This window comes from Gadus morhua, chromosome 9, assembly GCF_902167405.1.
Source record: "Gadus morhua chromosome 9, gadMor3.0, whole genome shotgun sequence".
NCBI lineage: Eukaryota > Metazoa > Chordata > Actinopteri > Gadiformes > Gadidae > Gadus > Gadus morhua.
Window position 1 is genome coordinate 7,326,040 of NC_044056.1, and position 25,157 is coordinate 7,351,196.

General features: G+C 41.0%; 1 protein-coding gene and 1 long non-coding RNA gene across 2 annotated transcripts in view; both read left to right on the plus strand.

Annotated features, from left to right (window-relative positions):
- The window catches only part of LOC115550239 (A disintegrin and metalloproteinase with thrombospondin motifs 20), a 95,330-nt gene extending 92,360 nt beyond the window's left edge, over positions 1–2,970 (plus strand). Inside the window, exons 37-39 of the mRNA XM_030365069.1 lie at positions 475–566; positions 1,042–1,146; positions 1,596–2,970. Coding sequence (XP_030220929.1) covers positions 475–566; positions 1,042–1,146; positions 1,596–1,685 — 287 coding nt within the window. The 3' untranslated portion in view covers positions 1,686–2,970. The remainder of the gene's footprint in view (positions 1–474; positions 567–1,041; positions 1,147–1,595) is intronic.
- A 6,537-nt stretch (positions 2,971–9,507) lies between these two features.
- LOC115551126 (uncharacterized) lies at positions 9,508–17,800 on the plus strand. The gene is made up of 2 exons (XR_003977978.1): positions 9,508–10,440; positions 17,246–17,800. It is a non-coding gene; the product is annotated as an uncharacterized LOC115551126 (long non-coding RNA).
- The last annotated feature ends 7,357 nt before the right edge of the window (positions 17,801–25,157 follow it).

Sequence of the window (25,157 nt, forward strand, 5' to 3'; positions counted from 1 at the left end):
AATGATTGTAAACCTCTTCAACCTTAGTTAAACATTTATTCTCATTGTATTAATTTAGCGGACACTTCTATGCCAAGTGAGGCTGAGAAAAAATCATATTCCAGGTACTCTGAAGAAATGTGAAAACGTAGATAGAAATATTCAGCAAGAACCTCAAGAACCCTAGCCTGGAAACAAGAAGTATCTCAGGGCTCATGTGTTACCTGTTCTGGCATGAACAACCACGATGGCCACCGCTTATGTGCGACACGTTTAGTGGCACTGATTTGTTGAAGGTCCACCCGGTTGTCTCAAGAGGCATTTTGGTCGGCGCCAGTGATCAGAGGTTCCCGACTAATACTTGATTTGTGAATGGGTCAGGTGATGTCAGGCTGGCTCAACCCTGAAAACACAAGAAATATACGGTTTGATTTGAACCTGATATCTGTGCTGACGATACCAGGTGGTAGTCACGTTGTTCTGTGTGTCCGCCAGCCACCGACCTCCAGTTCTCCCACACCCCGCTGGGCCGGCCGGTGCCCTTCGCTTCAGCGGGGGACTGCTACAGCGCAGCCAAGTGTCCGCAGGTACGTGAGTTTAAACCTGCTGCTCAGGTGTTGTTGCTATGATAGATAGATGGATGGATTGATGGATGGATGAATGGATGAATGGACGGACGGACGGAGGGACGGACGGATGGACGGATAGATAAGGAAATGAAGTGTTTCATAAGTAGTGTGTTTTAAACCTGCTGCTCAAGTGTTGTTGCTGTAGTGTGCACAATATGCTAAGGTACTGGTTCTGATTCTGCTGTGTGTTATCCTACTCCGATGTTAAAGACAATCCCTACTTTATGTTCATTTAGAAATAACACAAAATGTATATCTCTGGTTGAATGACAAACTCCTAAAACCGGCCAGTACCAGTAAAATGGAAAACAGATAGTACCCAATCGTAGATTTGTGGATGTTAATTGTGTGTTGTGTATGTTTTCCAGTTCAGTATTAACCTGACAGGGTCCGGGGTCAGTTATAACACTATGTGTTGTGTATGTTTTCCTAGGGCCAGTTCAGCATTAACCTGACAGGGACCGGTCTGGCAGTGGCAGAGGCCACAAAGTGGACCTCTCAGGGTAACTACGTCTCCGTCAAAGTCCACAGATCAGAGGTACGGGTTCAACCAACATTTTGCTTTGCATGCTTTTATTTCTTATCTATTTTGTTATGCATGACTACCATGGAATCGTAAAGGGTGAACACTGTATAGATTTACAATGTATGGGGGCTTTTTCACCATCACCTTTTCCGACATGGTAATGAGAAGTTTGCATATTTTACTGCACAAAGGAATTGGTGTGTTCTGGGCCAAAAGTACCAAAACACTAGGGAACCAGAGTATTAGATGGCTGTGAATGAAACAAGCAGCACTGTATGTCATTCAAAATTCTTCAACATTCTCAAAATTCTTCATCAAATTCTTGAAGAGGGATTTTCCGAATCGTTTATGCGAAAGCAATTCTTCCCACTGACATACATTTTGTGACGCTCCATTGAAAGTTCCAACTCGCCCACTTCCTTTTTCCCCTCTTGGTCTTCTCCTTCCCCAACCGAACGTAGGACGGCCGAAGAATCTATGGCCGCTGTGGCGGGTTCTGTGGGAAGTGCATGCCACAGGAACACAATGGCCTGCTCGTCCAAGTCCAGTGAATAGTATGGTGGGACCGCCACTCCTCAGCGCCTGACCCCAGCCGCTGCAGTGACGGGATGGTGGTAAGGGGGGGGGGGGGGAGGTTCTGTCAACGCCTCACCTTACATCGCTCGTCCAATCATCGCCTTCCAAAACGGCAGCTACTATTTCATGTCTTTGTTTCCGGTGTACTGAAGACCACTTTACAGCGCTATCTCGGCTCTGCCGTGCTGCCAGTGCATACTTTTATACTATGTTATTGTATCTACGGCTTTGCACGTAAGGGACTTCATGTTACAGATGGGACGACGAGAGGCACCCACGCTACATAAATAAGGGACAATCTACTCACAAGGTCACAGAATTTCCATTTAATGGATTCTAGGAGCCAATTATTTTTGTAACTGCCATTAATATTATTGCGGTTGTTTTGTTGCACCATCAAAGTTCTCCACCACCCAGTATTTACAGATCTACGCCTTGCAATTGTCAAGTCTGCATGGTGCTGCATGGCGCAGATACAACTCTGCGGTACACACTGTGACTGTGTAATGACTAACAGCAGCGCTGCCAGAATGAATCATGGGTACGTACTTTGATTAGGAGTTTCCGTGTTAACATCCATAGTACAACACTGTTTACTTACAATTGTAATCCGTGCATCTTGGAAAAAAAACAAAACACTTGCATATTCCTGTGAAATAATTCACAATAAGGACGGGCATCGTTAAACGAGGTAAGTAAGAGATGGGTGCTTTTCGTAGGTTCTGTATCGGTGCCTTGTATGTCTCATGATCAGCCGGTAAGTGAAACGGCACATGACGACATTACCGCAAGGGATTCGAGTAGCCGACACTGTAAATCATGACACGTCTCATGTAAAGACTTGAATCATGAAATGAGTAATAGATCTCAATGACAAACGGTTTGGTTGTGACATGTGTATTGCTTACCTGCCTTTTTCTCAGAGTCCAAAATAGCTCAAAATAGTTCTCATGTATGTGAAAGACAATGATCAGACCAGCATTTTGGTGAGCATGTTCCAGACCTCCCATGTCCCTGTTTTGAAAATCATAATTTGTTGATTACAGGTTACTTTTAAGTATTTGTTTTATTTTTTCATTAAGTTGTTTTATTTAGAAAATCCAATAGTGTTAAAAGGTCACGTCCTCATTACCGTCCAAGAAGTAAACAGGGTCATCTCTATTTTGCTCTTACCCCTCTCACTTTCTCTCTCTCCCTCTCCCTCTCTCTCTCTCTCTCTCTCTCTCTCTCTCTCTCTCTCTCTCTCTCTCTCTCTCTCTCTCTCTCTCTCTCTCTCTGTCTCTCTCTCTCTGTCTCTGTCTCTCTCTCTGTCTCTCTTCCTCTCTCTCTCTGTCTCTGTCTCTCTCTCTGTCTCTCTTCCTCTCCCTCTCTCTCTCTGTCTCTCTTCCTCTCCCTCTCTCTCTCTCCCTCTCCACATCATCAGCAACCCCTACCTCTGTCTTGATCATCCACACTACTGAAATGTACTGTACAGCATTCGCGTTTCAACGTATTTATTCTGTAATAAATTGTAGATATTATGTATATTTTAAGCGACAGTGATTACAAAAAAAAGGGAGAAAAAGACTGATATCTTTTTTCCATTATTTCTTTTATTATTTGTGTCACTGAAAAGGTATTATTTTTGTAGTGTGTAACCACTAACAGTAAACGACGATATATTGGACAGTGCATTATAACTACTGGAACTACTTATAATGGGGATAGGGAAGGTGCTGGCATTTCAATGGTTGATGGGTGAAAGGTTGCCAGATAATGTCAGGTACCCCATCGCTTTAGACAAATCCCTCTTTTTTAGTAGCTGACAACAGGAAGAAAATTCCCCTACCCGGTTACTACTACTACTACAAACAGAACATTACGCGCTGATACTCTAATACGATGCTTTAACCAAAGTTTATTAGATCATAACTTTTTTTTGCCTGAGTATTCAGCTTGTTTAGACATTAAATTATGCCGGAAAGAACTCATACAAGTCGGTGAGCAGCTAGAATCCTTTGACTGTCTGATTTTTCATTAAGGTCAACTGTGCTATAAGGTCTGTATCAGAAATTATAAAAATACTTGATGCACTATGTGCCATAAATTGTGTAGAAAAGTAATCATGTTTGTTTTGTGTGTGTGTGTGTATGTGTTTTTTTTAAATAACCATTAAGATGTGTAACTTATGATTTGTGTATTTTTAAACTTGAAGTGTAAACGGCATGCTGAATATCAGATGGGCATTGATCTTTTTGTTTTCCATGTATAATCCAAAGATGTTTTAAATATTCTATATATATATATATATATAAATATCATATGTAGCTACACTATGTTTGTAGCCTGCGTTAAAGAAATGGATGATTGATTTTGGTGCTATGGTTACTAATCGTTACAGATATTGTGTGTCTTGCTACTATGCTAACACTGTAAAAAATAAGAAATAATAAAATGGTGGCTTTGACATAGGCCCACATGTGTTTTTTACTGCACCGTAGAAACATGTCCGGGTTGTTATATTTATATGAAGATGTTGTCTTTTGCCAGAATTGCCCGAAGTATACCAAATCATCACGTGGTTTAAAAAGCCCCTATTTTACCTCCCGAACGTCAGTCAAAAGAGTTTGCAAAATGGAACCTTTAGTGACATCACACTATGGTCCACCCAGATGTCTGACAACAGCCGTATCAGCATACCAGTTGTTTATCCAACTATCCTCAAGATCAGATTAGTGTGCATTAGCAGAGTTTAAACACTTACCCAATGTTTAACTAATGTTTAACCTTCCTGAGCAACATCATCATTATATCACAATTCTTGGAAATATGACCTGCAACTCATTTGAATGGTAGCTTGCCCTGAACTCCATAACAAAACAAAGCGAAACGTACATATCTAATCAATATATAAAAAAAATATATATCTTACTTTTTGGTTGGGCTGAAACAGCGCAGCAGTCATAGGAGCGTTATGAGCTGAGGGACGGAGACGTCATCACAATCCGTTGCTTAGCAACTCATCAGTGTCCCTCCTGTCTCATCGCAGGGTCAATCAAGTTAATGAAGTGTGCCAGCCGGTCAACGTTGGCACGGCCGCATGCACTATCCAGACCCTGATTGGTTGGTAGGTCTACATATGCTTCCAATTTACCAACGTCGAAATGATCCCTCCTGTCATTTCGTGTTCGTTTTATCCATCACCGAAAAACAAATAATCGTGTTTTTATTATCATTTTAAATTCCCATGCTCACATAAGCTACACAGCTTGATGAGCGACGTGTATCTTGCTGTGTATGTTCCTTGACGTCAGTCACACGCCTGACTTGGTACTAAATATCTAATCTAATGTTGATTTCACCATGCCTCACCGCAGGGAGCTTTCCGCTAAACTTTGTTGGGAAGATGGCTGGATAGAGGTTTTCTCCTGGAAGCTTCTCGCTGTGAGGGAAAGACAGACATCTTTAATGAGCAAGATGAACAGAAGCCCGCATAGTGCACGCCAAGGACTGATGTGTATGAGTGCAGCCCTACTTGGACCACAACCACTCTTCACTTGATTTCAACACATTCACCACCAGTGCTATGGCTTGTTCCAAAACGTGTTCCATGAGAACTTGTTGTACAATGTGCTTCAGAACAATAAGAGCAACACTTGCATGTGTGTGTCAAGAAGAACCAGATTCAAATATGAAATTACAAGACGTTCTTCAGAGATGAGACATCAATGATATCATTGATTGGTCATTGTCCATAAATGAATTTGCTACATTAGTGTTGGAGGATTGATAGATTCTCCAGACTTATTCAGGATAAGACTACCAAAGGTTTGAGATTTCCACTGTTTGTAGCCTACTATTTCAAATAAATGCATTCAGCAGGAACAGCTAACTTTGCCATTAACACAAATTAACAATGTGTTGCAAATTCAATATGGGTCAAATATGTATGCCTATGTTTATTAGATTACTAGATTCCTGTAGGAAAACATCCTCATTGATGTAAATACCAAACATTATAAACCGCCCAAAATGGGTCTCTAGGTGAAGTTTGGGCGACTCGTAGAGGTTATTATGTTGTAGCTCTCAATGACGACCACTAGATGGAGGTAGAGTATAACAATATTTTATTTTCAATCGACAAAAATGAGTGAGGGAAAAGGTTGAACGCAGCGAAAAAAAAGTAGTGCGAAAAAGGTTAATGAGAATGACAAAATCAATATAAAATAGTGATAGAAAAAGATGGAGAACGAAATAATCTCGACAAAGGTGTGAGAGATAAATGGTGCGGAGATGATCGGCTATCGAGAGGTGACGAGAAAAGAGATGGCAGAACAAATGGAGAACATCGAGAAAAAAAGTGATTGAATAACAATTTGATAAGGATAGGTGGATAGATGGATAGAATAGGAAATAAAGAGAGAAACAAATATAGATATAAATAAAGATGGATAGAAGAAGAAGAAAAAAATAACCCCAAAAATGTTTTCCGAGATTGCTTCCTGACAGTCCTTCACTTACCATATAATCACAAAGGAAAAAATCACCAGTATTCTCCTCCACTGCATTGCGGTATTGATCACGATAACAAGGCCTACTGCTATCTCTACTTTTTTATACTCATGTAGTGACAAGGTTTTCTGCAGCCAGCCAACAAAATAAAGTTCTTACTCCCTAAGACCTGAAGAGGTCCCTGTTGCCCAAAGTATTTATATTCCATACAGAATGATACACCTGGAAACAGATTGATCACGTAAAATATTGCCTGTGTTATCCAATCAACCGACAGTCAAGACGCTCTAGGTAGCCTAATATCTCTGAGCATTTGAAAACGATTTAAATCCATGCTGCATTGATCCATAACCTGTTGTTGACAAGGTTAACTGTCATCCATCAACCCTCTGAAAGCTCTTTCAACTTTTTCCGACTACATGGTAGGTTCTGCTTCCTTCAGTCGCTTCTATAAGACATCTTGGCTATAGTAGATACATTCAACTTTTATAGATGATTTTCTTAAACCTCTTCCACTCCATGGACATTAACTCATAAAACATTTAAATAATTATGGGAAAGGCAATGGGAGTGGTTACGCACACACACACACATCACACACACACACACACACACACACACACACACACACACACACACACACACACACACACACACACACACACACACACACACACACACACACACACACACATAAAAACACCCCTCACACACACACACACACACACACACACACACACACATAAAAACACCCCTCACACACACACAAGCACAAGCACACCAAAATACTCCTCTGTACCTGTGGGCAAAAATTCCACTTCCGGCTCCCTCCCTGCAGTCCACCGGATGTAAGTATGTTCAGAAACCTCCTCAGGAGGGGTATTGGATTAACTACTGTTAAGTACTAGTTGTTGCGTGGCTTTCTGCCAAAATGTCTTTCTTCCCCCGATTAGCAGAAGATATATTGAAATTATTTTCATTTTCATTTAATCATTAAGGCAGACACTTGTCTGCCTCAAGTAAAAAATATGAATCTTTGGTTAAATAAATGAATGGACATACATGAAGCTACACATACTCAGCTCAGAGCTCAGCACTCCAAGACAATGTGATTTGCAATGGGTATTTCTGAAATTCTCTTTACATCCCGAGAGCAATCTATAAATCTGTAAATCAAATGCGCAATCTCCAAATGCTCTGGTTGTTCTCTCTCTCTCTAGGTCGTCCTCAGACGAGCCCTCCAGAGTGTTTAGAGTGTTAACAGCCGTTGCTTCCAGTCATCCCGATTCTCCATACATCTGGCCAGTTCATTGGTACTTTGCGCTCCTGCATCCTTCTTGAGTACATCCACGAATGCGAGTCTAGGACGTCCTCGAACCAATGCCCATGGGTTGGTTCCCACAGTACCAATTTGCTGGCTGGCAGCTCTTGGTGTCTTTGGCAGTGTCCTGCCAGTCTCATTCTCCTGGCAGCTACTTTTTCACTCACCCTTGGTATTCCTTCATACAAGATCCTGTTGGTAACATGTGTACTCTTGCTGATGTTAAGTACTGCACGCAGCATTCTGGTGTAGCACCCGTCTAAAGACTTCTGCAAGGTTGGCTTCAGGGACCAGCATTCGCTGCCGTAGAGGAGAACAGACTCTACCGTTGCATTGAAGAAGCTGAGTTTGATTTGACGGGGGAGGTTGGAGTTCCACACACAGGTCATGCCGTTCAGGGCCCTCCATGCGAGTGCCTTCCTCACCTTTAGGTCCTGCTCGGTTGAGTTGACCCATGAGCCCAGATACTTGAAGTCCTCGACTTCCTTCAGCACAGTGCCACCAGTTGTTGCGGTTGATGCTCCGGTGAGATGTTGTAGGTGATGACCTTTATTTTCTTGGCATTTAGCCTAAGGCCAACCTTGGCACACTCCGGCTCCACTCTGTTCAGGAGTTCCTGTGCTTGCTCCACGTTGTTGGACAGCAGGCTGATGTCATCCGCGTAGTCCAGGTCTGTCAGGACAACTGCAGGGTGTCGCTTTGACCTCCTTGGGGTTAGGGTGAAGCCGAGGCCCTGCTCCCGCCCACTAATGGCTTTTCTGAGCGCATAATCCAGGACAATGATGAAGAGGAAGGGGGCTAGTGTGTCCCCTTGCATTACTCCAGCCAGGATATCAAACTCCTCAGTGCTGCCATCTGGGGTAACCACCTTGGACCTTGTTCCTGCGTACATGGTCTCAATAGCCCGGAGTAGGTTGGGAGGAACACCATAGGCCTTAAGGATCTTCACCATCGTGCCTCTGTGGATCGAATCAAATGCCTTTTTGAAGTCGATAAAGCACAGTACAGCTGTCAGGTTATCCTTCTTCACCTCCTCGATCATTCTCCTTAGTGCCAGGATCTGGGCTGTGGTGGTTCTCCTCTCGCGAAAGCCATTTTGGTTCTCCCTCAGGTGAGGGTCGATGGCGCTCCTGATCCTGTTTAGTATCATGCGGTTGTATATCTTTGCCGTGATACATGTCAGGCTGATGCCCCGGTAGTTGTCTGGCTTTGAGAGGTCTCCTGATTTAGGCACTGGGATGGTGTTGGAGAGAGACCATACTTCAGGCAGTTTGTTTTGCAGAAGCGCTTGGTTGGAAAACTCCAGCATGATGTCATCGAGGTCACAGTTCTTTAAAACCTCTGGGGGTATCTGGTTGTTGGATACTTTCAAAATCTAGCTTACCTTGCCTTGTTTCTCCAAATTCCCTACACTATATATTTTTTATGTTCCGAAATACAACCATGACACTTTTTTTTTAGGATGGCCTCGTGAAATTAATTAGCATTCTGTGAAGGCCAAAAATGTCAAAACAATAACCAACATGTTTATAGACATGCCTACAGGGACATATATTCGAATGAAAATAAATTCTTGAAAGCCAATTTTTGTTCCTGTAATCCATGTAAAAGCTAAAATGAGCAATTGCCAAATAAATATTACATACTCAACCAATGTCTGTGTTTGACAAATGTCAGACACCCTTACCCTAACATTTCAAAAGCAAGGCTATTGAAATGTGTTATTATTGCAAAGACTTTTTGAGGTATAACGGTGTAGATAAAAAATCAACAAAAGGGCATACATACATTCATGTATGAACATGTGGTCATGTCACACGAATGGGACTTTTATACAGATAACTAGTGGAAGAACAAACTCAGACGAAAGTGACGCGGATGACACCAGAGTGAATATGCTTATTGTGGTTTGTTGAGCAACGTCGGTGATGTAAACCACGTGGTTTGTTTCTTAGTACAAAGCTGTTTTGAAACATCACCTAGATTTACTCAGGCGCACACAGAGAACTGAGAAAAGACACTTGGCCAACCCACTTCCCCTTCCTGTCAACAGCACGGTTCCTGGTTTTGGGTTCCGTCTTGAAGATTTCCATCATCGGTTGATCTACTTATACTCCCGGTCAAAATGTCCCTTGACTGAATCGACAGCGCGAATCAGACACGGGATTACCTGCCTAGGATAAATCATCATGGTCTGCGATGATTACCGACTCTTTGTGCTCCTCCTGACCACATCCTCCATCGTTGCAGCGGTAAGCGAGGAGACTCTTAACGTCTACGCTCTGCTCGGCAGCAACCTAACCTTATCGCTCGACCAAAAGCTGCTGAGCTACCAGGATACATTGCGGTGGACACACAACAACAAAGTCATCTTCAGTAGGTTGTCCGGAGTCGTCCACCGGGGTAAGCCGACGGACATCGACGCGGCTGGATCCCTCCAGCTGCTCAACCTCAGCGACTCCAGCGCTGGGGACTACAAGGCAGACGTGTACGACAGGACCGGTGTGCAATGGCTGGAGCGGAAAGGTGTACGTGGTCGAGAAAGTGTCGACGCCTGTGGTGACGATTCTGTGCGGTTCTAGCGGCGTCACGGCCACACTGAAATGCGATGTTCTCAACCGGAAGTACGTGGTCTACGCCTGGACCCACGAAGGTCAGCTCCTGACAGGGGAAACAAAGCCCACGCTGAGCGTGTCTTTGGCGAAGTTCAAGGGCGATAAAGGTTTTGGCTGCAGTGTGAGTAACAGCGCCAGCAAAGCCCAGAGTAACACTGTCCAGTTAAAGTGCAAGCCACCGCCGCCGCCACTGCCTCCGCCGACTCCGAAGGACTACTGCTTTAAAGCCAGCACAGTAATGGCCGTGGTCTGATTATGCTGCTCTTCATCATCACCGTAGTCGCATGTTCCCAACAGAAGAAGGTGCGTGCCGACGCCGGAACAGCAAGGGAAATTTTATTCATGACGACCAATAAAAAAAAAAACAGTGTTACCCCTCATGTTTTTTGTTGAACACAGATGTTAAACACCAACATGCTTATGTAAAATCAGCATAGTACCATATTCAGCTGTGGACAGTTCTGTGTTGTGCTTCATAATGAAATGATAATATCATAAATATCATAAAAAGGGTGGATGTCAATAATTTAATGAAAAATCATGTTGTATGATAAAATTATGCAAAAAAAATAAAATATTGATTTGTTCAGAAAACGTTCTCACTTGCAGTTACAGCCAGGGGCCGCCAGGGGGGGGTGCTGCAGCACCCTAAGCACCACCCACTTCCTGCGTACCTGGGTAACACTGCTGCTTTTGATTGGTCGTCATGAAAAAAAACATAAGGGGTAACACTGTTGTTTTTTATTGGTCGTCATGAAAAAAACAAAAGGGATAAAACTGTCGATATTTATCAAATAAAACATAGGGGGTAACACTGTTGTTTTTCTTTGGTCGTTATGAAAAAAAACACAAGGGGTAACACTGTCGTTTTAATCAAATGAAACATGAGGGGTAACACTGTCGTTTTTATCAAATGAAACATGAGGGGTGACACTGTCATTTTTCTTTGGCCGTCATGAAAAAAACCATAAGGGGTAACACTGTTGTTTTTTATTGGTCGTCATGTAAAAAATCATAAGGGGTAACACTGTTGTTTTTTATTGGTCGTCATGAAAAAAACAAAAGGGGTAAAACTGTCGATATTTATCAAATAAAACATAGGGGGTAACACTTGTTTTTCTTTGGTCGTCATGAAAAAAAACACAAGGCGTAACACTGTTGTTTTAATCAAATGAAACATGAGGGGTAACACTGTCGTTTTTATCAAATGAAACATGAGGGGTGACACTGTCATTTTTCTTTGGCCGTCATGAAAAAAACGATAAGGGGTAACACTGTTGTTTTTTATTGGTCGTCATGAAAAAAATCATAAGGGGTAACACCGTTGTTTTTTATTGGTCGTCATGAAAAAAAACATAAGGGGTAACACTGTTGTTTTTAATTGGTCGTCATGAAAAAAAACATAAGGGGTAACACTGTTGTTTTTTATTGGTCGTCATGAAAAAAAACATAGGGGGTGACAATGTTGTTTTTCTTTGGTCGTCATGAAAAAACCACAAGGGGTAGCACTCAGTTTTTTTATTGGTCGTCATGAAAAAAAACATAGGGGGTGACACTGTTGTTTTTCTTTGGTCGTCATGAAAAAAACATACGGGGTAACACTGTTGTTTTTTATTGGTCGTCGTGAAAAAAAACATAAGGGGTAACACTATTGTCTTTGTCAAATAAAATATAAGGGGTAACACTGTCGTATTTTATTGGTCGACATGAAAAATAACATATTTGAAAAAAATAAACACTGTTGTTTTTCATCAGTCACCATGGGAAAAAAAACACAAGGGGTAACACTGTTGTTTTTTATTGGTCGTCATGAAAAAAAACATAAGGGGTAACACTGTTGTTTTTTATTGGTCGTCACGAAAAAAAACATAAGGGGTAACACTGTTGTTTTTTATTGGTCGTCATGAAAAAAAACACAAGGGGAAACACTGTTGTTTTTCTTTGGTCGTCATGGAAAAAACATAAGGGGTAACACTGTTGTTTTTTATTGGTCGTCATGAAAAAAAACATAAGGGGTAACACTATTGTCTTTGTCAAATAAAATATAAGGGCGTAATATAAAAAACTGTCATTGTTCGACATGAAAAAAAACATATTTGAAAAAAAAAAAAAATTGTCCTTGACAAAAAAAATATAAGGGGTAACACTGTTGTTTTTCATCAGTCACCATGGGAAAAAAAACACAAGGGGTAACACTGTTGTTTTTTATTGGTCGTCATGAAAAAAAACATAAGGGGTAACACTGTTGTTTTTTATTGGTCGTCATGAAAAAAAACATAAGGGGTAACACTGTTGTTTTTTATCAGTCGTCATGAAAAAAAACACAAGGGGAAACACTGTTGTTTTTCTTTGGTCGTCATGAAAAAACCACAAGGGGTAACACTCTGGTTTTTTATTGGTCGCCATGAAAAAAAGCATAAGGGGTAACACTGTCATTTTTTATTGGTCGTCATGAAAAAAAACATAAGGGATAACACTGTTGTTTTTTATTGGTGGTCATGAAAAAAAACATAAGGGGTAACAATGTTGTTTTTTATAGGTCGTCAGGAAAAAAAACATAAGGGGTAACACCATTATCTCTGTCAAATAAAATATAAGGGGTAACACTGTCGTATTTTATTGGTCGACATGAAAAAAAACACAAGGGGTAACACTGTTGTTTTTTATTGGTCGTCATGAAAAAAAACATAAGGGGTAACACTGTTGTTTTTTATTGGTCGTCATGAAAAAAAACATAAGGGGTAACACTGTTGTTTTTTATTAGTCGTCATGAAAAAAAACACAAGGGGAAACACTGTTGTTTTTCTTTGGTCGTCATGAAAAAAACATAAGGGGTAACACTGTTGTTTTTTATTGGTCGTCATGAAAAAAAACATAAGGGGTAACACTATTGTCTTTGTCAAAAAAATATAGGGGCTAACACTGTCGTATTTTATTGGTCGCCATGAAAAAAAACATATTTGAAAAAAGAAAAAAAATTGTCCGTGACAAAAAAAATATAAGGGGTAACACTGTTGTTTTTCATCAGTCACCATGGGAAAAAAAACACAAGGGGTAACACTGTTGTTTTTTATTGGTCGTCATGAAAAAAAACATAAGGGGTAACTGTTGTTTTTTATTAGTCGTCATGAAAAAAAACATAAGGGGTAACACTGTTGTTTTTTATTGGTCGTCATGAAAAAAAACATGAGGGGTAACACTGTTGTTTTTTTATTGGTCGTCATGAATAAAAACATAAGGGGTAACACTGTTGTTTTTTATAGATCGTCATGAAAGAAAACATAAGGGGTAACACTGTTGTCTTTGTCAAATAAAATATAAGGGGTAACACTGTCGTATTTTATTGGTCGTCATGAAAAAATAAACACATTTTTTATTGGTCGTCATGAAAAAAAACATAAGGGGTAACACTGTTGTCTTTGTCAAATAAAATATAAGGGGTAACACTGTCGTTTGTTATCAGTTCATGAAAAAACCATAAGGGGTAACACTGTCGTTTTTTGTTGGTCGTCATGAAAAAAATCATGAGGGAATAATAGAAATACACACATACATTTTAATGTCATGTATATCCTCTTTATTGATGATTGATTATTGTATACTGTCATCGCCACAGTGGTGCAGTGGAGTGCACTCTACCTAACCCCCTGGAGACCGGGGTTCAAGTCCGGATGATGTCCTCTGTTGGAAGACTCTTATCTCTATTTCATGCGAATTATAAAGTCAAGTAAAAACATTTTGTAGAATTTTTTCAGTGTCTTGATGGTGCATTGATAAGTTCGGAGGTTAACACTCTAAACAGCTCAGGTTCGGATCCCCGCAAAAACGTAGACAGGGGTACCACTGTGGTTTTTTATTGGAAAACATGAGGGGTAACTCTGTCGTTTTTTATCGGCCCTCATGAAATAAACATAAGGGGTAACACTGTCGATATTTATCAAATAAAACATTGGGGGTAACACTGTTGTTTTTCATCAGTCACCATGGGAAAAAAACATAAGGGGTAACACTGTTGTTTTTCTTTGGTCATCATGAAAAAAACATAAGGGGTAACACTGTTGTTTTTTATTGGTCGTCATGAAAAAAACCATAAGGGGTAACACTGTTGTTTTTCTTTGGTCGTCAAGGAAAAAACCACAAGGGGTAACACTCAGTTTTTTTATTGGTCGTCATGAAAAAAAACATAGGGGGTGACACTGTTGTATTTCTTTGGTCGTCATGAAAAAAACCACAAGGGGTAACACTGTGGTTTTTTAATGGTCGTCATGAAAAAAAGCATAAGGGGTAACACTGTCATTTTTTATTGGTCGTCATGAAAAAAAACATGAGGGATAACACTGTTGTTTTTTATTGGTGGTCATGAAAAAAAACATAAGGGGTAACAATGTTGTTTTTTATAGGTCGTCATGAAAAAAACATAAGGGGTAACACTGTTGTCTTTGTCATAAAACATAAGGGGTAACACTGTTGTTTTTTATTGGTCGTCATGAAAAAGAAATACATTTTTTATTGGTCGTCATGAAAAAAAACATAAGGGGTAACACTCTTGTTTTGTATTGGTCGTCATAAAAAAAAACATGAGGGATAACACTGTTGTTTTTTATTGGTGGTCATGAAAAAAAACATAAGGGGTAACAATGTTGTTTTTTATAGGTCGTCATGAAAAAAACATAAGGGGTAACACTGTTGTCTTTGTCATAAAACATAAGGGGTAACACTGTTGTTTTTTATTGGTCGTCATGAAAAAGAAATACATTTTTTATTGGTCGTCATGAAAAAAAACATAAGGGGTAACACTCTTGTTTTGTATTGGTCGTCATAAAAAAAAACATAAGGGGTAACACTGTTGTTTTTTATTGGTCGTCATGAAAAAAAACATAAGGGGTAACACTGTTGTTTTTTATTGGTCGTCATGAAAAAAAAGATAAGGGGTAACACTGTAGTTTTTTATTAGTCGTCATGAAAAAAAACACAAGGGGAAACACTGTTGTTTTTCTTTGGTCGTCATGAAAAAAACATAAGGGGTAACACTGTTGTTTTTTATTGGTCGTCATGAAAAAAAACATAAGGGGTAACACTATTGTCTTTGTCAAATAAAATATAAGGGCTAACACTGTCGTATTTTATTGGTCGACATGAAAAAAAACATATTTGAAAAAAGAAAAAAAATTGTCCTTCACAAAAAAAATATAAGGGGTAACACTTGTTTTTCATCAGTCACCATGGGAAAAAAACACAAGGGGTAACACTGTTGTTTTTCATTGGTCGTCATGAAAAAGAACATAAGGGGTAACTGTTGTTTTTTATTGGTCGTCATGAAAAAAAAAACATTTGAAGAAAAAAAAAAATTGTCCTTGTCAAATAAAATATAAGGGGTAACACTGTTGTTTTTCATCAGTCACCATGGGAAAAAAACATAAGGGGTAACACTGTTGTTTTTCATTGGTCGTCATGAAAAAAAACATAAGGGGTAACACTGTTGTTTTTTATTGGTTGTCATGAAAAAAAAACACATTTTTTATTGGTCGTCATGAAAAAAAACATAAGGGGTAACACTGTTGTTTTTCTTTGGTCGTCATGAAAAAAACATAAGGGGTAACACTGTTGTTTTTCTTTGGTCGTCATGAAAAAAAAAAACAGTTTTTATTGGTCGTCATGAAAAAAAACATAAGGGGTAACACTGTTGTTTTTCTTTGGTCGTCATGAAAAAAACATAAGGGGTAACACTGTTGTTTTTCTTTGGTCTTCATGAAAAAAACATAAGGGGTAACACTGTTGTTTTTTATTGGTCGTCATGAAAAAAAACATAAGGGGTAACACTGTTGTTTTTTATTGGTCGTCATGAAAAAAAACATAAGGGGTAACACTGTTGTTTTTTATTAGTCGTCATGAAAAAAAACACAAGGGGAAACACTGTTGTTTTTCTTTGGTCGTCATGAAAAAAACATAAGGGGTAACACTTGTTTTTCATCAGTCACCATGGGAAAAAAACACAAGGGGTAACACTGTTGTTTTTCATTGGTCGTCATGAAAAAGAACATAAGGGGTAACTGTTGTTTTTTATTGGTCGTCATGAAAAAAAAAACATTTGAAGAAAAAAAAAAATTGTCCTTGTCAAATAAAATATAAGGGGTAACACTGTTGTTTTTCATCAGTCACCATGGGAAAAAAACATAAGGGGTAACACTGTTGTTTTTCATTGGTCGTCATGAAAAAAAACATAAGGGGTAACACTGTTGTTTTTTATTGGTTGTCATGAAAAAAAACCACATTTTTTATTGGTCGTCATGAAAAAAAACATAAGGGGTAACACTGTTGTTTTTCTTTGGTCGTCATGAAAAAAAACATAAGGGGTAACACTGTTGTTTTTTATTGGTCGTCATGAAAAAAACATAAGGGGTAACACTGTTGTTTTTCTTCTGTCGTCATGAAAAAAACATAAGGGGTAACACTGTTGTTTTTTATTGGTCGTCATGAAAAAAAACATAAGGGGTAACACTGTTGTTTTTTATTGGTTGTCATGAAAAAAAAACAAATTTTTTATTGGTCGTCATGAAAAAAAACATAAGGGGTAACACTCTTGTTATTTATTGGTCGTCATGAAAAAAAACATAAGGGGTAACACTGTTGTTTTTTATTGGTCGTCATGAAAAAAAAAATACATTTTTTATTGGTCGTCATGAAAAAAAACATAAGGGGTAACACACTTTTTTTTTATTGGTCGTCATGAAAAAAAACATAAGGGGTAACACTGTTGTTTTTCTTTGGTCGTCATGAAAAAAACATAAGGGGTAACACTGTTGTTTTTCTTTGGTCGTCATGAAAAAAACCATAAGGGGTAACACTGTTGTTTTTTATTAGTCGTCATGAAAAAAAACATAAGGGGTAACACTGTTGTTTTTTATTGGTCGTCATGAAAAAAAAATAAGGGGGTAACACTGTTGTTTTTGTCAAATAAAATATAAGGGGTAACACTGTCGTATTTTATTGGTCGTCATGAAAAAAAACATTTGAAAAAAATAAATAAATTTCCTTGTCAAATTAAATATAAAGGGTAACACTGTTGTTTTTCATCAGTCATCATTTGTCATCATTTTTTCTTTGTGAGGTGGTGCAGGTCCAACCACCTGCAGCTGAACTCCTCCAAGACCAAGGAGATGGTGGTGGACTTCAGAAGGAAGAAACCACATCTCCTACCCGTGTCCATCGAGGGGGTCGATGTGGAGGTGGTCAGGACCTATAAATATCTGGGACTGCAGCTGGACGACAAGCTGGACTGGACAGCAAATATGGAAGCTTTATACAGGAAAGGGCAGAGCCGTCTGTACTTCCTGAGAAGGCTGGGGTCTTTCAACATCTGCAAAAAACTACTGCAGATGTTTTACCAGTCTGTGGTGGCCAGCGTGCTCTTTTATGCTGTGGTTTGCTGGGGAGGAAGCAGCAGGAGGAGAGACGCTGGTCGAATGGACAGACTGGTGAGGAGTGCTGACTCAGTAGTGGGAACAGAGCTGGACTCTCTGGTGACAGTGGCAGAGAGAAGGACCCTTGACAAACTGCTGTCCATCCTGGACAACACCCACCACCCTCTGCATGACACCTTCACCAGGCAGAGGAGTGTTTTCAGTGGCCGACTGCTGTCCCAGTCCAGCTCCACTAATAGACTCAAAAACTCTTTCGTCCCCCTGGCCATCAGACTGTACAACAGCTCCCAGTAAAGGCAGGGAGGACAATAGATAACAACAATGGACATTTTATTTATTTATTTATTTATATTTATTTATATCTGTATTTTTGCACATCCATCTGCACTGTTTTTATGTGTGTTTTCGGCTGCTACTGGATACTTGAATTTCCCCCGGGATTAATAAAGTATATATCTATCTATATCTATCTATCTATCATGGGAAAAAAACATAAGGGATAACACTGTTGTTTTTATCAAATGAAACGTAAAGGGTAACACTGTCGTTTTATATCTGTCGTCATGAAAAACCCATAACACTGTCGAATTGTATCGACCAATTGCTTCCTTCATTTGCCATAAAATCACAAAGGAAGCAAATCACCAGTATTCTCCTCCACTGCATTGCTGTATTGATCACCATAACAAGGCCTACTGCTATCTTTACTTTTTTATACTCATGTAGTGACAAGGTTTTCTGCAGCCAGCCAACAAAATAAAGTTCTTACTCCCTAAGACCTGAAGAGGTCCCTGTTGCCCTAAGTATCTCTATTCCATACAGAATGATACACCTGGAAACAGATTGAACCCGTAAAATATTGCCTGTGTTATCCAATCAACCGACAGTAAAGACACTGTAGGTAATATCTCTGAGCATTTGAAAACTATTTAAATCCATGCTGCATTGATCCATAACCTGTTGTTGACAAGGTTAACTGTCATCCATCAACCCTCTGAAAGCTCTTCCAACTTTTTCCGACTATGGTAGGTTCTGCTTCCTTCAGTCGCTTCTATAAGACATCTTGGCTATAGTAGATGCATTCAACATTTATAGATGGCTTTCTTAAACCTCTTCCACTCCATGGACATTAACTCATAAAAAATGTAAATAATAATGGGAAAGGCAATGGGTGTGGTTACGCACATACACACACACACACCACACACACACACACACACACACACACACACACACACACACACACACACACACACACACACACACACACACACACACACACACACACACACACACACACACACACTATTCCCCGTCTTGTCTCGCCCTTCTTATAAAAATAATGGTAGAAAGTTTTAAGTGGCATACTCTGTTTTTTTTTGCAGTGAATGCTGATTCTGTCTCAGAGTATTCCTGTCTGGGCTTGTGTGTGTACGTGTGTACGTGTGCACGCACCCCGGGCTGTGTGTGTTTGTGTGTGCATACATGTATATCTTGTATTATTAGACAGCCAACGTCACATGCACAGAAAGACAAGAAGACAGACGGACAGACGGATAGACGGATGGACGGACTGGCTCACTCCCTGTCAGCATGGATGCTGTTGAGAGGGTCTGCTGTTGTCCTGTGCTGGTCTGCCGCCCGCGGCTAGTGGCCCTTGGGCCCCCCAGACAAAGACAGGAGCACCGCAACACAATGAGCGTGACAGCCCATCACCTCCCTACAGTGCCCCAGTAGAACACCCCGGGGCCTGTGTTGGCCTGGAGGACGATTTGGAGTGTTGTACAATGGACGGCACTCCAGTTCACACACATTCATAAGTATGATCTGCAGTCACTTTGACCCTCAGTGCTACATTTGTGGTGTAGTGAATTCGAAACGATGCATTTATGCACAGCCGGAATGAAGAAATGGGGGAACAGGCTCAGTGCTATCAGTTTGAGTGTGAGTTAACAGCATGGAGATACTGGTGTCTTCTTGGATATATCCAATATTAATCTTGAATTATGAATAGAGTAAGCCATGTGGCCAATCCAGACCCAAATCTGAAATCAAAGGACAATAATAAATTGCTTAGTTTATAATATAAAATATATAAACACATCCACACACTAAGGGGGGACTCACAAGGTACTATTACACCAGGGTGATCAAAATTATATTTATTTTTCACATTTTGTTTTATCACTCAGTATGGGGGAGGAAGACTAGGACGGAGCACAGCCCAGCTGCCCGTGACACATTTATTGGCACAAGGTATGGCTTCATTTCTGCTCCTTTTTGAGGAGAAGGCTGTCTGTCACTCGCCATAAGGAGAAGCTTTCGCTCAAATCAAACGGTGCGTAGGACTGAGTTGGCAGTGTGTTGTTTCCTGAGTAACAAAATCATCCCTGGTATACAACGTTATCTATCGCCTCTGTGCTTAGTGTGACTGCGGAGAGTGAAGTCGGATCGTTTGCCTTGAGTTAAACGCTTCTCTGCTTCCTCTGTCTACAACACTGTGATGCCCCTGCTTTATGTAGATTTAGCTCTGCCGGTACATGCAAAGTGCACGGTGAGAATGAAGCATTACAGGTGTTTTGTGTGACTTGTGCTTTGTTCCGCCACAAGCCAAATAAAAGAAATAGATTGTGCTTGACAACAAGGAGATTCCTGGCTGCAAAGAGACTCCACGTACGTCTCAAAAGAGAAGACAGAGATGAAGAATGCTAACAGACATCAGGCCTGTTTTACAGGTAATTCAGTACCAAGCATATTTATTGATTTGAAGCCACGCTACATGACCAACGGCCTCCAATGCCGCAATGAAATAAAACAAGATTTGTTCTACAGTTTAGATGTTCTACCCCCCCATCAGTGGACTCCATTACACTAAGAGGGGCTCTTACAGAGGCACCAGGGGCCACACAGAAAGCCCAGGTGATGCTTCAGTGAATAATCTTTTAGCCATAGCCAAAACAAATCACTTTGTTGTTGTACAAGCTCTCTGCCCCATCTTTACACCTCTCTCATGTTTTCCTCTTCAGGGGGCCCTCTGCCGACAAAGATGCTATACCCTGCAAGGAACTACACACACACGCACACACACACACACACACACACACACACACACACACACACACACACACACACACACACACACACACACACACACACACACACACACACACACACACACACACACACACACACACACACACACACAGGATCAACAAGACTTAGCATCTCATCTCAGATAAGAAGGGACCCAAGGGACTGAACAAAAGGTTCAAACTATCCGAATTATCTCTACTGGGTGGTGCTTCAAAAGGTATTGAGATCATCTCAATGATATCATCTTAAATGCCTCTACCGCAAATTGTCAAAGCAAAAATGTGTTTGAAAAATGTTTGTCCAATTGTCGGAAAATAAAGGGCCTGTATTTGCATATGTGTGTCTGTGTGTGTAAATAAATAACTATATATATATTTATATACGATATAGGATATATGTACATATAGGATAAAGAGGTCATCCTTTATTTTGCAATGTTGTCATTTTGTGTGAGCGCTCATGCCAAATGTCTTCTGGTACACTGCGGAAATGTTTGAGCCCGGCAACGAGAAAATGCTTGTTAAGGTGGGACATGGAATTTTTCCTCCATCTGATTTAAATCAGGTGCAAGGCCAGGGATGAATAATTTGGCTGATGAAAGCATCTTTATTACAGAGTGGAAATGATAGGTCCCTTTAGAGTTCATCCCCTGGCTTTTGTCTGGCGCTGATTGTTCTGGAATGTTTGTTTAGACTCGTCGCCGCTCGGAACCCCCCCCTGGAATTTTAACGTTGCTGGACTCAACGGCGACTCGTATTAACCGTTTTAATGCAAAAACTGTGTTTTAATAAAATGAAATGTGTATTAATAAGAAAAAATGAGTTTTTGGGTTAGCATGTAATTCGTATTCAGTCTTGAGTGTCTCCTAGCAGATTTAGTTTCTGAGCTCATTGGGATTCATGAATTATGCGCAAATTGACAGTTTAATCTTCAAACTAATTATTGGCACACTGGTATAATCCAAAAACACTACATGAACTGGGAATAAACAGCTACACTTTGCTACAGCTCCTTCAAACTTTTTGTATAAATGTGCACATTCCAAAACGACACAACGAAAAATAAAGTAGAACCCTCAACGGTATGGGCCCCAGTTACTGTAACGTGATGACAGAAGTCTTGTGAGTTCACGCAAATGTCAATTATGGTGGTATGCGGGGACTTCAGAAGGAGTGGGAAAGTGGTGGCCCCAGCCTTTTACCAGAAGTTGAACCAACAGAGCAGGATGAAATCCAACGGCGAGGTAGTGTTGATATCTTGAGGGTATCTGGACGGCCCCTCCCCCACCAACCAATAAGTACATTTTTAATAATAATAATAATAATGAATTGTATTTGTAATGCACTTTATACTGAGCGAACAATCTCAAAGTGCTACATAAGAAAGAAAAAATGACTTTAACTGTGTGTTATCATGTCAACTTTTTGCCAGTGAAAATGTTGGTGAGTGTTGTGTCTAGTTGTCAGGTCCGATCTCCAAGCCGAGTGTGCGAGGACAGTCGATATCATGTACAGAAGGGGTATTTAGGTGCTAAGATGGGTGCTAAGACATTCCATCAACTCACCTGGATTAAAATGTCCACATATTGATTATGTTTGAGGGGAATTATCTATGGATTGTGCAGAACAATAGCGTCATGTGTGGAATATTAAAATGAAGATGAAAGTGTCTAGGATGATCTTCGATATGGAAAGGATTGTGTATACCCTTCAGTATACATGTATATTTAGGACTATATTAATGGACTTAGAAAGATTGAACAACTGCTGGAAGTTGTTATTTCCATGAAAATACATGTATGTTCCCTCCCACACACACAAACTCCCACACACCCACACACACAACCACACACACACACACACACACACACACACACACACACACACACACACACACACACACACACACACACACACACACACACACACACACACACACACACACACATGCATTCACAAACACGCACCCTCAGGTTCAGTGTTCCCAGTGCATACCACAGACCTCTTCGATGTGGACGGATGAAACTCATTCTGGCAGCCATCATGGTCCTAGTGCTACTGCCTGTCTAGAATGGTAGCTTTGCATTAGCAGTCACTTTGGCCGATGCAACTTACAGGAATTTTAGATGCATGCGACTAAGAAGCAAGTGGGGATGATGCATCCTACCAGGGGCGGCCTTCCCTACAGGCGGGTTAGGGGGCCGCCTAGAGCGCCATCTAGAGGGATCTAACCCTAACCCTAGAGCAAAATAATGCACCCGAAAAAAAAAAAAAAATTCTTATCGGCCACGTCTCCCCCCCCCCCCCCCCCCCGTCAACAATCGCTCCATCCCCCCCCCCCCCCGTCAACAATCGCTCCATACCCCCCCCCCCCGTCAACAATCTCGCCTAGAGCGCCAAATGTGCTGGGGCCGCCCCTGCATCCTACTCAAGAATGCTTACAGGTATGCAGACATTGGGGGCTCGAGTTCAGAGCCTTTCAGCTGAGACTGAAGCATCCTTACCACTACCAGTATATCCTGGTCCTCTTGGCTAGCTGGTGGCACTGTGGTCTGGTTGGGTTTTTGTTGGCAGCTTAATGTTGTGTGATGAGAGAAGGGATGTCCTCCTGCAAGCGTATCTCTAGACTGGACCTTGGCGCTGTCACATTCCTTCAGGGACTACAAAAGACAGCAGCATTTAGGTCTGTCTCTGCTCACAAAAGGACTGTTGTTTCTCTCTTCCAAGACAAACCCCCTCCGGCTTTGGAACAGCTGCCAAGGCGTTGGGATGAGATGTTTGTTCTGGGCTCTGTTGATATGGTCTGGTCGGAAAGTGGTCCCATGTCCTTCCCTTCCTGGACTCAAGGAGCAACAGTACATTTCCCCTTCCACCGAAGTGTGAGGTGGGAATGAAAGGCATGAGAATAAGGAGGCATTGAAAGTGATTGAGAGACTATTTTGGTGGGGAAAAGGAGGTATAGAAAAATTATCGGGCATTTATCTTTTGGAAAAAGGAGGTTTAGGAAATGATAGAGACACCTCCCCATAATTTTTCTATACCTATTTTTCTCGATTTTTTTAAAATAAATTCGAGAAATAGGAGGTATAGAAAAATGATGGAGGGACACCTCCATCATAAAGTTTTGGTCACAACAATCCAAAGAACCTTTCAGAAATGGACTCTATGGCAACGTCTCCTGTGTTTGGAAAGTTTGTGGGTTGGGTTTGTCTTAAAAGGGACTATGTGCAGGACTTGTCTGTCTCAAGTTAAAAAATGTGTGCATACAAATCCTGCACGTAGTCCCTTTAAGTCAAGCAACTCTTTTGAGAAAGGCGGCGATGTTGACTGGCCGTGGGTTTGATTGGGTTCGGTTTGCTTCGTACTCATCTAATGCTTGGTGGTCCCAGCAGAGGACTGTAAGAGAGGAGCGATCCAACGTGAGAATACTTTCCATGGGTACGGAATTGATCCCTATTCCTGGGTACAAGCTTTCTCCGAGATCAAAAGACTTGCGTTCTCCGAGCTGCCCCGGAGCACACTGATTAAACACATTTTGCAAGTATTTCCTTTTCCATTTGCAGGAGCTGGCAGGGCAAACATAAGTTGTTTCATTTCATTATGCCTCTCAACCTCATTACTGTGTTAAACAGCACCATCTAAATGACTTCATTAGACCGCTAGTGTGACGTGTGTGTATTTGCACACGTGGCTACGCGTGCACACACACGCGCGCACACGCACACACGCACACACACACACACACACACACACACACACACACACACACACACACACACACACACACACACACACACACACACACACACACACACACACACACACACACACAGACACACGCAAGCATGCTATTCGCCGCTTACCCTTTGGCATTGGCTCGCTCATCCCGGCACGTTTACAATGCGTTTCCATTGGCCCCGAGGCGGCAGGATGCCAAGTGAATCTCAAGTCTTACAAGGAAGAGGATGGGCATTGTTTGAGCTGTGGCAGATACCAGCTTTTCTTCCTTAATCCCTGCTGGCTGGCCTGAAACTGCAGCCGTGTAAACGAGAGCAGTCGCGAGCGCAAGGGGCCCTGACAAAAGATGACATTGGGATGTGCGTTTTAGGCAGTGCTGCTCAGGGGGATTCCATTATGTGGGCTGTCACACAGGGTTAGACGAAACAGTAAACACTTTCATGTGTGGATTACCGTTTACCCACCGGAGATAATAGATATTTGCCCGGGCTAATCCGTTTCTCCATTGAGTCCTTTTTCCACTTTAATAACTTCTTGCGAGCAAGCAAATTTTTAATAAGTGCAAGAATGCTGACGTCTATGAAGATGTAACAAAGGGCTAGGCTTGACTCAGAAAAGCTGCTTATTGTAGTTTTCGATATAAATACGGTTAAGAATATGGGTTTTGATTTTTATAGTTTCCTCTTCCTCTTCCTGTTCCTCCAGTTACTTTCCAAGATAAAGGTTGCTGCACCTTTTCAGTGCTACATAATCCAAAGTGTCGGTGTGA